This window comes from Stegastes partitus, unplaced genomic scaffold (genome assembly GCF_000690725.1).
Source record: "Stegastes partitus isolate 25-593 unplaced genomic scaffold, Stegastes_partitus-1.0.2 Scaffold284, whole genome shotgun sequence".
In the NCBI taxonomy this organism is placed as follows: Eukaryota; Metazoa; Chordata; class Actinopteri; family Pomacentridae; genus Stegastes; species Stegastes partitus.
In genome coordinates this window covers 556,822-567,546 of record NW_007578015.1, presented here as the reverse complement: position 1 = coordinate 567,546, position 10,725 = coordinate 556,822, and the positions used below count along the sequence as shown (strand labels likewise).

Below are 10,725 nucleotides of genomic sequence, written 5' to 3'. Positions count from 1 at the left end.
TCTATATTTTGCAGCATACTTACAAATCAACAAAGACGTCATCTATTGTCCCAAAATCTAAAACACTGCAGCCCTTTTTTTTTGACAGTTTGAAAAGCGGTCGGCAGGTTGGATGTGACCTCTTGAATCATGCATAGGTTCATTACGAAAGGACAAAAAAAAAGAAGTCCCTCTTCACCTGGGGTACTTTGCCTTAATGTCTATAAAAGAGTGGGCGTCTCGGTGCGGGGGCAGCAGAGGGCCCGGGCAGTGTCAACTTAATCAGGTCTCAGCTGGACAGACTGTAAATACAGTATCCCCCCTTCCCAGCATCCCTGCAGGCGCATCCCTAATTCGGGCCCACCTCTGTCATGTGTCACAAGACGCCCCAAACCCCTCCAGCCCAGCACACATACACCCCTGCTGAGATGAAGGAAAGGGTGGCGGAGGTGGTGGTGGTGGGGGAAGAGACGGAGAAGTCGGGGTGGAAAGATTGAGCACTGGGGGGGAGGAGGAGGAGGAGGAGACAGACCCACGGTGTGCCAGCTGGTGTCGTGCCCCCAAGTCGTGACTCATACTTTACCATCTGTTTCACCGAGCGCACACTCGTCTCCGGAGCCGTTCGTTTAATCCCGGCGTGCACGAGCCAAAAAAAAAACCACACAACTCGCATGCATGCAGGTGTGACAGTAAGACGGATGGCTGGTGCCTCATCATATGTGACTCCCCCCTCTGACTCACCCAGACACCGCCGACCACCGTCTCAGCGGAAAGCGTCAATCTGAAAGTGCTACAGGAAATGCTTTTTACTTTAAAGTTTGTTAGTTGAGGATTGGTTGCAAGATTGGGGGATAAGAATTTTCTGCAAATTCTTGAGTTGCTTGTGAGGCTTGCACGACTGTGTTTGATCACCTTGGTGTAGCAGGAGCATCAGTCGGCCTTTTATTAAGCTTGCTCTGCCTTCCCAGTCCACAATGTTGCATTGATGAGACGTCTAAAACTCATCTATGTGGACATATAGGCTAAGTTAAAGTTGGTTGGTAGACGTTTCCATGGCTATGCATTTAAATATATATATGCTAAAATCATTTAAACGTGTACACTTCATGTGTGGTGCATTAACAAAGATCTGAAATGACCTGAGCAGGGATGAAACCTGTCAAACCTGACATTGCCAACACAAAGCTAAGCAGCAAATACAACAGGCCCATGCAAACGTGCAACCCATGCACGAAGAATAAGTCAAGAATATAATTAGCATGTGCACCTATACCATCTAGAAGTAGCAATTCAGATTATTTTATCCCAATATGTGGACATCAGATGTCCAACATTTGTAAATAAAGTTGTTTTAGTGATTCTAAAAAATGCTTGAGGTGGCTCAGTGGTTAGCACCATTGCCTCGCAGCTAGAAGGTTGCATCCCAGTGAGGACACCTGGATCTTTCTGGAGTCTCCATGTTCTCCCCGTGCAGAGTGGGTTCCCTCCAGGTTCTTCCTCCCACACAGTCCAGAAACATGTTGAGGTTAATTGGTGATTCTGAGTGTGCTTGGTTGTCTGTCTCTAAGTGTTGCCCTGTGATAGACTGGTGACCTGTCCATGGTGTCCCCTTCCTTCACCCTGAGTCAGCTGGGATAGACTCCTGTGACCCCAGTGAGGATCCTAGTATAGATAATGGATGCTTGAGATGAAAGCTGTCGGTGCTGAAATGGGATTTACACGCGGTCGCACCTCTTTTTTTTGTTTTTATGCAGAATAAATGTGAAAAACTACCCAACAAGTCACCAATCAATCAATTTAATACACTTGTATTGTGCATCTCTGGACATTTATAGTTGTTTGTTAGTGATACAAATAATGTTGGTAGCCTATATTTAGCCTTGAGATGGGCGTAGCATTGACAGCTGGGAATTCAAATGATAAAATCCAAGATGTGTACTTCAGTTCCGGACGACATGACGTCAAAGCTGCTCCTGAAAAAACAGTGTGGGAGCAATTTTCCTCGCTCTTAAATGTTTGTTCTGCTGCATATTATTAAATTTAACAACTTTACTAAACTCTTTAAAAAAAAAAATAGGACCTCCATCTCAAATATTTCTTGCACACTAATCACCAAAACTCCCAATTATCTAAAAAGGAAGCAGCACTTTCTTTCGGTGAAGCTCTTCTCTGGGGAGCCGAGTGTTAGTTCAGCGCAACAGAAACGCTGTTGATCTAGTCGCGGTGGCGGAAAAGTAGGTCTCATAATGGCTGTGTGCACGGGATAAACAAAACACCAGCTGAAAGCATATATTATGTCAGTTTGTGGCAATCAGGTTGGAATAATCATTTGTAGCAAACATTTCGAAAAGGAAAAAAAATAAAAAATAGGCCAGAGCAGTTTCATTTTTCAGCTCTGCCCCAGTATTTCTGCAAAGCCTGATTTCAAATGAAAGGCTTCGATTCATCTAATTTAGCTATCGTTTTACAGCACATGTTTTGCATGCTGCTTTTTTTCCTCATCTCTCCCCCCCCGCGCTGTTTCAACAGATCCATCTGCGGGCTCTCTAGTTATTCATGGCGCAGCTGAAGTCATTAGGAGCGCTGCTGAAAATGCTGATTATGAATTAGTTACACATATACTAATTGCGTGTGCATTAGTGGCTCAGCACTCACTAGCTAACAGCAACATTTAGCTCCATCGACAAAACAAACTTCCTCGCCTTGTATCGGAAACGAGCCTAACAAGCTGTTCTCTGTCTCTCTCTCTCTCTTCGGCTTCGCAGGTGTTTCTCGCGGTCGGATCACTTGGCGCTACACATGAAGAGGCACATCTGAGGGATTCAAGAGAGGTCAGCGGAAGAGAGGGGAGGCGGAGTGGAAGAAGAAGAAGAAGAAGAAGAAGGAGAGGGAGCGTCATCTGCAGAGCAACATGGACGTCGGAGGCAGGGAGAGAGAGACGGCGGGATGGACTCGAATTAAAACAGATTTAAGGGGGGACGCTGACTACAGACGAAAACTGTCAATCTGCGCCCAACCAGTTGGTCCACGACTCCACGGCGTCACCTCACAAATGTCCGCCCCCCTCGTGTCGTGGACGATACAGACGCTCCATCCCACCCTTCGTATGTGTCGCAGAGGGGATCGACCACATGACGAGACCATGTGCCTGTAGTTGGCAGCTCTTTGTTTTAGTCATCCTTGCGAGGGTTTTTTTTTCGCACTTCTAAAGAGTTCACGCAGCGGTGCTCCACATGCCAGCGAGGATACCGATGCCAAACTGGACCAGTTGTACAGTAATTTTTACCGACAGCAGCACTGCTGTTTGTATATTTCCTCTACTTAGAATGTTCATTTCCGACAGTGGCTCAGCCAAGCAAGCACTCCATCCAACTTGCCGCAGCCTTTACAGATCACCAAAGGGTTTATTGTCTCACATACTTGGACAAATAATAATTCGACATTTCGTCGTCCGACCTCTGTCACACCCACCAACTGGATCCATTTATAAATCCGTCTGGTTTGATGGCATCGGAGCACTTGTTTGAATGGGGGTGTTAGATTGGATTTCCCGAAGACGTGAAGATGGGAGGGTGTTGAGCTGATGTGCTGCAAAGACTGATTGAGGTCATCCAGGGGCCTGGCTTGCTTTATGAACGTCATCCATTGCGGGTTACCACTGGATGAGGCTAACTAATCTACTCTGGGAAAGACTCCTGGAACGTCGGCCGAAATCGAGCGTCTCTAGAGATGAGTGTTTTTTTTCCTCTCTGGGATCTTGACTCTTATGTTGTCAGAAACTGTTGCACAATTGACTCTTTACAAACTTTTTGTAAAAAATAAATAATAAAAAAAAAAACCTCCACTGTCTTGAACTGGGAGACAATTTGGAAGTCACCAAACGCTGGCTTTCACATGCCATAGGAGCATGGACGGCCACATGCACAAGTCAAAGCAGCTAGCTGACTGTGATAGCACACCGAACACAAACGAGATCACTATGTATGTAAAGGCTATATTGTTTCTAAGAAAAGATTCTCCTATTTGTTCGATAAAGACAATTGAAAAAGACCACTTTGAAGAACTCATTGGAAATGGATGCAGCCAAAAACAAAACAAAAAAAACACAAGTGTCCACAGTAGATGCCTGAAATGATCTCTTTGGCCTTTTGAGAGTGATTGGCACCTAACTAGCCACTGGGTTGAGGAGGGATTCGTCCTGTTCGCACCACCCTTGGGGAATTCTTCCAGTTTCGCAGCTTTCAGACACCATCTCAGAAACAAAACAGCATTTAACAGCTCTTTGAATCTGGCCCTATGCACATCCAAGAACATTCCTGCTGACTTCCCGACCAACATGAATGCAGATCTCCACCCTGCTGGATACGGAAGGACTTGTGGGAAGACCATAAGGACACAAATTCAATCAATTGGGTGGCTCTTCTCAGAGCAAATCAATGTGAATGTATCCGAGTCTGAAAATGTTGCCGGGCCCATAACAGCACTTGTGTGTGGTTGGTAAGATCATACCAGACGCCATTTGTGTTCATGCTTTCTCTTTTTTTGCATTAGCAATGAATGATAGGACTCGGAATAACTGGCTAGTCACGGCTGGTAGCTTTCGACATTTTACTGGTGGTACTGGACTAGCAGGAGGTCATGAGTGCAGATTGCCAGTGGGTGGCTGAGATGGGTTAAGGGAGGACGGAGTTGCTCAGTCAGCAATGATAACTGCCCCATCAGCTCATGAAACTGCTGCAGAGTGAAACCCACACGCACAGGGAGACACATACATTCACTCCTAGAACACTGGAATTAGCATTTGTCCTGTGTGACCCGACGTTTAGCAGAGAGAACAAAGACGGAAAGAAAAAAAAAAAAAACAGTCCTTAGGCTAATCCGCAGATACGTTTTTAGATGAACATGCGATCAGCTCAAGCGCACACAAATCAAACAGGCAGCTTGGACAAAAGTAGATTGTCGAGATAAACTGTATTGGGAACGGCGATGTCGAGGTGTTCATTCTTTATTTTACAAGACTTTTAATATTTTGAGGCAAATCGAGGCGCAAAGCAGTCTGCAGTTCGGTGATTTCCCTCTGTGCACCAGAGGCACAATTCAATTTTGGGTATAAATGCGGAGAAGCTCAATCATATCTAGACGTGATCTACCTGCGGCTCTGGAAGTAGATGCATGTCTCAAGTCATGTTTCACACAAAAAGTCTTTCTTCAACGTGGAAACAAGCCTTGGTTTCTTACATTTCAATCTCAGCTCGTCACATACTGCCACTTTGTCTGGACCCTTTGGTGCCACATTTGGGTACCACTTTTTTGCCGGCCTTTTAAAAAATCTGATGCCATGAGTTGGTTTCTTTTGGTGTCTTCTCTTTCGGCAACAAGAAATCTGCCATGAGGTTCATGTAAAAGAGTGAATTTAAATCCAAACGTGATCTTTTGTGAGACTCAACCAAGTAACTTTGGGGCCTAAACTTCACCAAACAGTGAACAAAAGTGAAACTAAACAAGTGTGACCTAGCTTACATCCCTCCGGTCTTCTTTAGCCTCGATTATACTCTAGTATGGACGTGGACGACTGCAAACACCCAGTTGTTCTTGTCATTGTACTACTTTTCTAGTCCTTGCGACCCCGCATGGAAGACGCATGCATGGTAATTCACCTGCGCCGTTGATTATTGGCCAAAAGACGCCTTGTGCTTACCTTTGAGACGTCACTGACTTTGACGAAATGGCAGTATTTGACGTCTTGAGAATGAAAACAGGTTGATCGAGCATATCGGTGACAACATCAGAAAACAAACGAGTTTTAACTGCTGCTTTACTTTAAAGGAGACCAAAAAATCCCCGTGAGCCACCCCAGGTTGCAGCTACAACACCTAATCATCACTCTTTGCTAGCAGATATTCGAGATTTTCTTTGCAGACGATATACAAATGTTCAGTTCTAATTTCAGAACAGGCTAACGGGTCCGTGGTTCTCCTGCTTTAGCCAAACTCTCCACGTGGAAGACAAAAATGAAGAATAGCAGTTTAACCCGCCGCGGGTTAAACCTGTATCATCGATGGCAGCTGTACTTGTGTGTTTTCAGTATTTCAATGGGTCACTCTATTGTTGGACTGAACTGTTGTGAATGTGTGGGAAGATGGGGAGTGTTGTTGTTTCTTTATTTTTTATTTTTTTTTGTCGTTGTTTCTGTTCAGTCGAGGAATTCGGACTGAATGCGTCGTTCATTTAGACTTGAAGGAGCCCAGACATGGAAACACCCCCCATTTACAGGACGGTTTAAAAATTCGGTCTGACTCTTGTTGTGAGCTGACACAAACAAATTGTTCTCTTGTTGCCAGGAGCTCCACCAAAAAAAAAAAAAAACAGGAAAAAAAAAAAATTCAAAATGTGAATGTGTTTTCTGGGAAAAAAAAAAAAAAAGGTTGTTTCATGTCGTCTCTGAGGATGCGGTTCAGTTCTGTGTCATCTTAATGAATGATTGTCAATTCTACTGTGCCTGTGTGTTCTTCGTCCGTTTGTATTTGCACTCTGAATTTTTTGGGAGGAAAAAAAGAAAAAGAAAAAAGAAACCACTTGCATATCTGATGTTTTTTTTTTTTCTGTCCGCTCGTGCACTGCAGTTCACACGACAACAACCCTCGGTGACGATCACAAAGTCTGTACAGTAGCTGTTACTTTTAGCACAAGACAAAAAAATAAAATACACACTCATGCATACATCGCAGACCCACATATGCATGCAGACACTCTGTCAACACGGATTCATGCACACAAATAATAAAAAAAAACAGACAAATCCGTACACATATATGCACAAGCACATCCTGAATCCACACAAACACCTGAACACTTATTCTCCTTGTGTGTGTTTTTTTTTTTTTCATGCCACCTTGTGAGAGATCCACACTGCAGCTCTCAGCCGAGGGTGGGAGGGTGGGGATTTGGGGTTTGGGGTGGGGGGGATACACGAATTACTATGTGTGACACCACCTCTGTTTCCACCAGGTCTGAATTTTAAATCAAACGCACCCCCTTTTTCTACCAGCATTCTCTCATCGCTTTTCCCCTCCTCTCCCCGTCCCCCACCTCCTCCCTTTCCTTCCATTTTCTCAGATATGATCCCTTTCAACTCCTCTCCTCTGTCCGACCCCCACCCGCCTTCCCTCCCTCCGCCTTCTCCTCCATTTTTCCTCTGTTGTCTTTCTCCTTTTCTTTCTCTGTACAAAGTGTTTCAAATTTATCATTTGTATATTATGATGTATGGGTACGATAATGTTCTTTATTATGGAAAAATGAGAAAGATTTATTTTTGTTACCGGTTTGTTTCATAATTCCTTTTTTAAATTGGTATTGTAATATCTCTATGCAAGGAACTGTTCGGTGAATCGTTTTTATTTAAGAATGTAATTATGTGTAATAAATGGTAGAAGCAGTTTGGCATGGAGTATTCATGCTTCTTGGCTTGGTCTGTTAACGGCCGTTTCATCCGGCGACAATGATGCACCTAATCATCCATCTTCATATTTTCTGATTTCTTATCAAGTCTCAATCACAGAGCCATTCAGTTGGTTAACAATAAGTGCCCGGAGTACATTCACATAACCCTTTTTTTTTTTTTTGCTTTTCCCTTTTAGCTGATTTGCCGCTGTTAAATGTGCAAACCAACTTGGTAAAAGTGGGCAGGGAGAATTCATTTACACACCCTCCTATTTCTGCTATTTGCAGCAAGCCACTCTGGAATGAATGAAAAAAAAAACGGCCTCGATTTATCGTTCCCTTTGATCAAACACAGGAAATGGGCCAGAATACTTTCACTTTGCCTGAATGCGCACTCCGGTTGTCGCCCTCTGAGGGAGCTCCGGCATAGTAATTACATCTGTTACCAACCAAGGTGATGACTTATCCGCTATTCCTGTCTTTTGACCATGACTAGCTGATAAAAGGGTAATCGAATAACTAATGGATAATTAGGGAGTAATTACTCCCTGGTAAATGGCCCCTATGCAGTGTATTAATTCTCCTTGGGTCTGGCAGTGAGAAACTCCCATAAGGTTTTTTGTTTCATTTAATGCTCCCTAATTGAAATGGGCACCCTCATCAAGAAGCTTACATGTATCTGTCGAACTTAATGTTCTTTTATCTGTAATTACAGACAGACCGCGTATTATCTACCTAACTAACACCTACTACGTCAATCCCGGAGACACGTTATGAAATTAGAAGCGATGGAGTCATTTTTCAATAAAGGTCGCGCGTCCCATGAGCGCTTTTCAGTCGTCATTTTCGTTCCGTGTGATGGAAATGAGCTCGTATGTGAGTTCACAGCAGAGCTAAATGGTCCTAATGTGATCCGGCAGGAAGAGGGGCATCAGCGCACACTCGTAAAGGTTAACGCAGACGTTCGCAAACACATGGTTGGACGGAGTCGTGCTGTGTAAAGTGTAGCCAACCAACTGTGGTCCCAGTCAGAATCATGCTAGCAGCTAACCTGCTGATGTTTTGCGGGTATGTTTGAACATCTTAGGTTAGCATATTAGCCCGCTAATTAGCAATAAACATAAAATAGAGCGTATCGCATTTGCACGTTTAGATGCTTTCTTTCTCCACCCATCCCCTCCATCACTTCCTGCAGCTCGAGCACACCAGCTGGACTACAAAATAAACTGCTCACAATGGCGAGATGTAATATTGGAGCGATTTGGCCGCACATTTTTGATTTGATTCCAAGAAGAATGCAAGTGTGCCAGTTGACGGGATTGGTTCCTCCCTTTGCTACGTGTCAAACTCCCAAAGTTTGAAGTTGTGTTTTTGAGATATTCAAGGTCGGAAATGCTCATCCGTGGTCCTGACTGCCACTCGTGACATGTCTTCTAGTGTACATAAAACACCATATTGACACGTTAACGAGGCACAAAGTAGACTTTTTATCATAGTAGGACCCCTATAATTTCGGGAACCCCAAAATTTCCACCTGAACCTCTTGGGAATCCATCTAATACCTCTGAGACATTCTACTCAAAAGCCATTCGTCAGGATCCAGCCTTCATCCTCTCTACCTGTCTCTGTGAGTGTGAACACCTGAGCGGAGGCCGACTCACCTGCCACCAATTACACAATAAAACCCTGGCTCTGATCTCGTTCCCCGCCGGATCGTTGACTCCGACTCGTGCCCCCACTGGTTCCCTCGTTATCTCATCGCTCCAGGTCTTTCACTGCCTCCCATGCTGTTTAAAACCTCCACAACGAGCCATCCTTATACTCCTCTGAGCTCCTCTTGCCGTGCCGTTCTCAGTTTTGTTTATCACCGGCGCCGTCTCCCCACTCGGCCAGTCATTAGCGCCATCATCTTATCCCATTTGGATCTTCGCCCGATGCTCCAAGTCGCTTGCATTTCTTGCACCCATGCTATGAGTTTAGTTTGTTAGTTGGTCACTCTGCCGAGCTAACTCCCCTGGGTTCTTTGGTTATTTGTCCTTTGATCCCTGCACTTAGTTATTCAATGTGTGTTTGCACTTTGATTTCACTTTCTCCACACAGTCTCTGATCTTGTCGTCCTCATTAGCGCTCGGGTTCTCCGTAAACCCCCGTGACTCATACTCGTGCCAGAGGAATGAAGCGAAGTGACAAGCGAAGCCGGTCCACAATTTATGGCAATCTCATCGAATCGTTGCGATATCTCTGCAGCTCCGTCTGATTCAGGATCACGGCATTACCTATTAGCATATGCCTTCAGTCTCTGCTGTAAACTGGACAAACGAACGTAGATCATCACCTTCATTGATCCATGCTTTCTCCAAATTGAGGCTGTTTGTAACTCACAGGAGTTGCACCATCATTAATTATTCACAACCTCTGACGTGGTGTTGTGATGACGCGTAGCTTTGCCGACCTACAGGCGTTTCTGTGCAGCAAATGGTGCAAATTTGCAGTTTTTACAGTGAAGTAATTGGAAAGAAAGCGAGAAATGTTGCAGAACACATGGACAAGTGGACTCTTTTAGGTAGTTTTGCTGCTTAAATGCAAAAATATTTGGAATTATTGGAAGAATGGAACTTATCGAAACACTTAAGATTTTTATTTTTTTTTAAAATGAAGTAGCAGACAATCCATCTAATAATGATCATGACATAAACTAGACAAAAAAATACTTAAGTTGGGATTGTTCAAAGTCTGTTTTTTGTCAGTTTCCTGTACCATTCATTAAATACAAATATTCATAGAAACGTGAAGTATACATTTAAGGAGTTGTTGGGAATAGGCCTGTATACTTGCAATATTATTTTCCATTAGATCGCCATAGAGTTTCAAACTTTTTTCTTTCTTTCGACAATTTCCTTTATAAATGCTGCACAATCCACACTTTCAATGAAATTTCAGGGATTAGAATCTGCCTGTTTGCCATTCAAGTGGCTAAGAAAAGGACTTCCATGTATCTTAGGCCACAATCTGTCAAAACCTGATGAACTACACAGACTTTGAGACACATTCACTTTCATTTTTTTATTTAAATTTAATCCCCATCCACACATGTTTCTGGTAACAGTTGGCAAAATCCAAGAGAATTAATGCAGATCCACTGTGGAATGAGGTGGATTTGTCATCCAGCTAATTACACCGGGGGATCCCGAGCAGAATAATCTGAATAATAGAAAAGCTGAGTTGATAAACACATGGTTTGGTTTACGTGTCCTCGGTCACCCCTCCTCCTGCCGTTTCCAGTCATTTGCATCAAACGATAACATC

The 10,725-nt window shown here is 43.9% G+C and overlaps 1 protein-coding gene across 1 annotated transcript in view; it reads left to right on the top strand.

Annotated features, from left to right (window-relative positions):
- Positions 1-5,573, top strand: part of LOC103357972 (Krueppel-like factor 7) — a gene marked incomplete at its 5' end in the record, with an annotated part of 15,685 nt that extends 10,112 nt beyond the window's left edge. Inside the window, one exon of the mRNA XM_008282745.1 lies at positions 2,745-5,573. Within this exon, the coding sequence (XP_008280967.1) occupies positions 2,745-2,796 (52 nt within the window). The remainder of the gene's footprint in view (positions 1-2,744) is intronic.
- Positions 5,574-10,725: the final 5,152 nt, after the last annotated feature.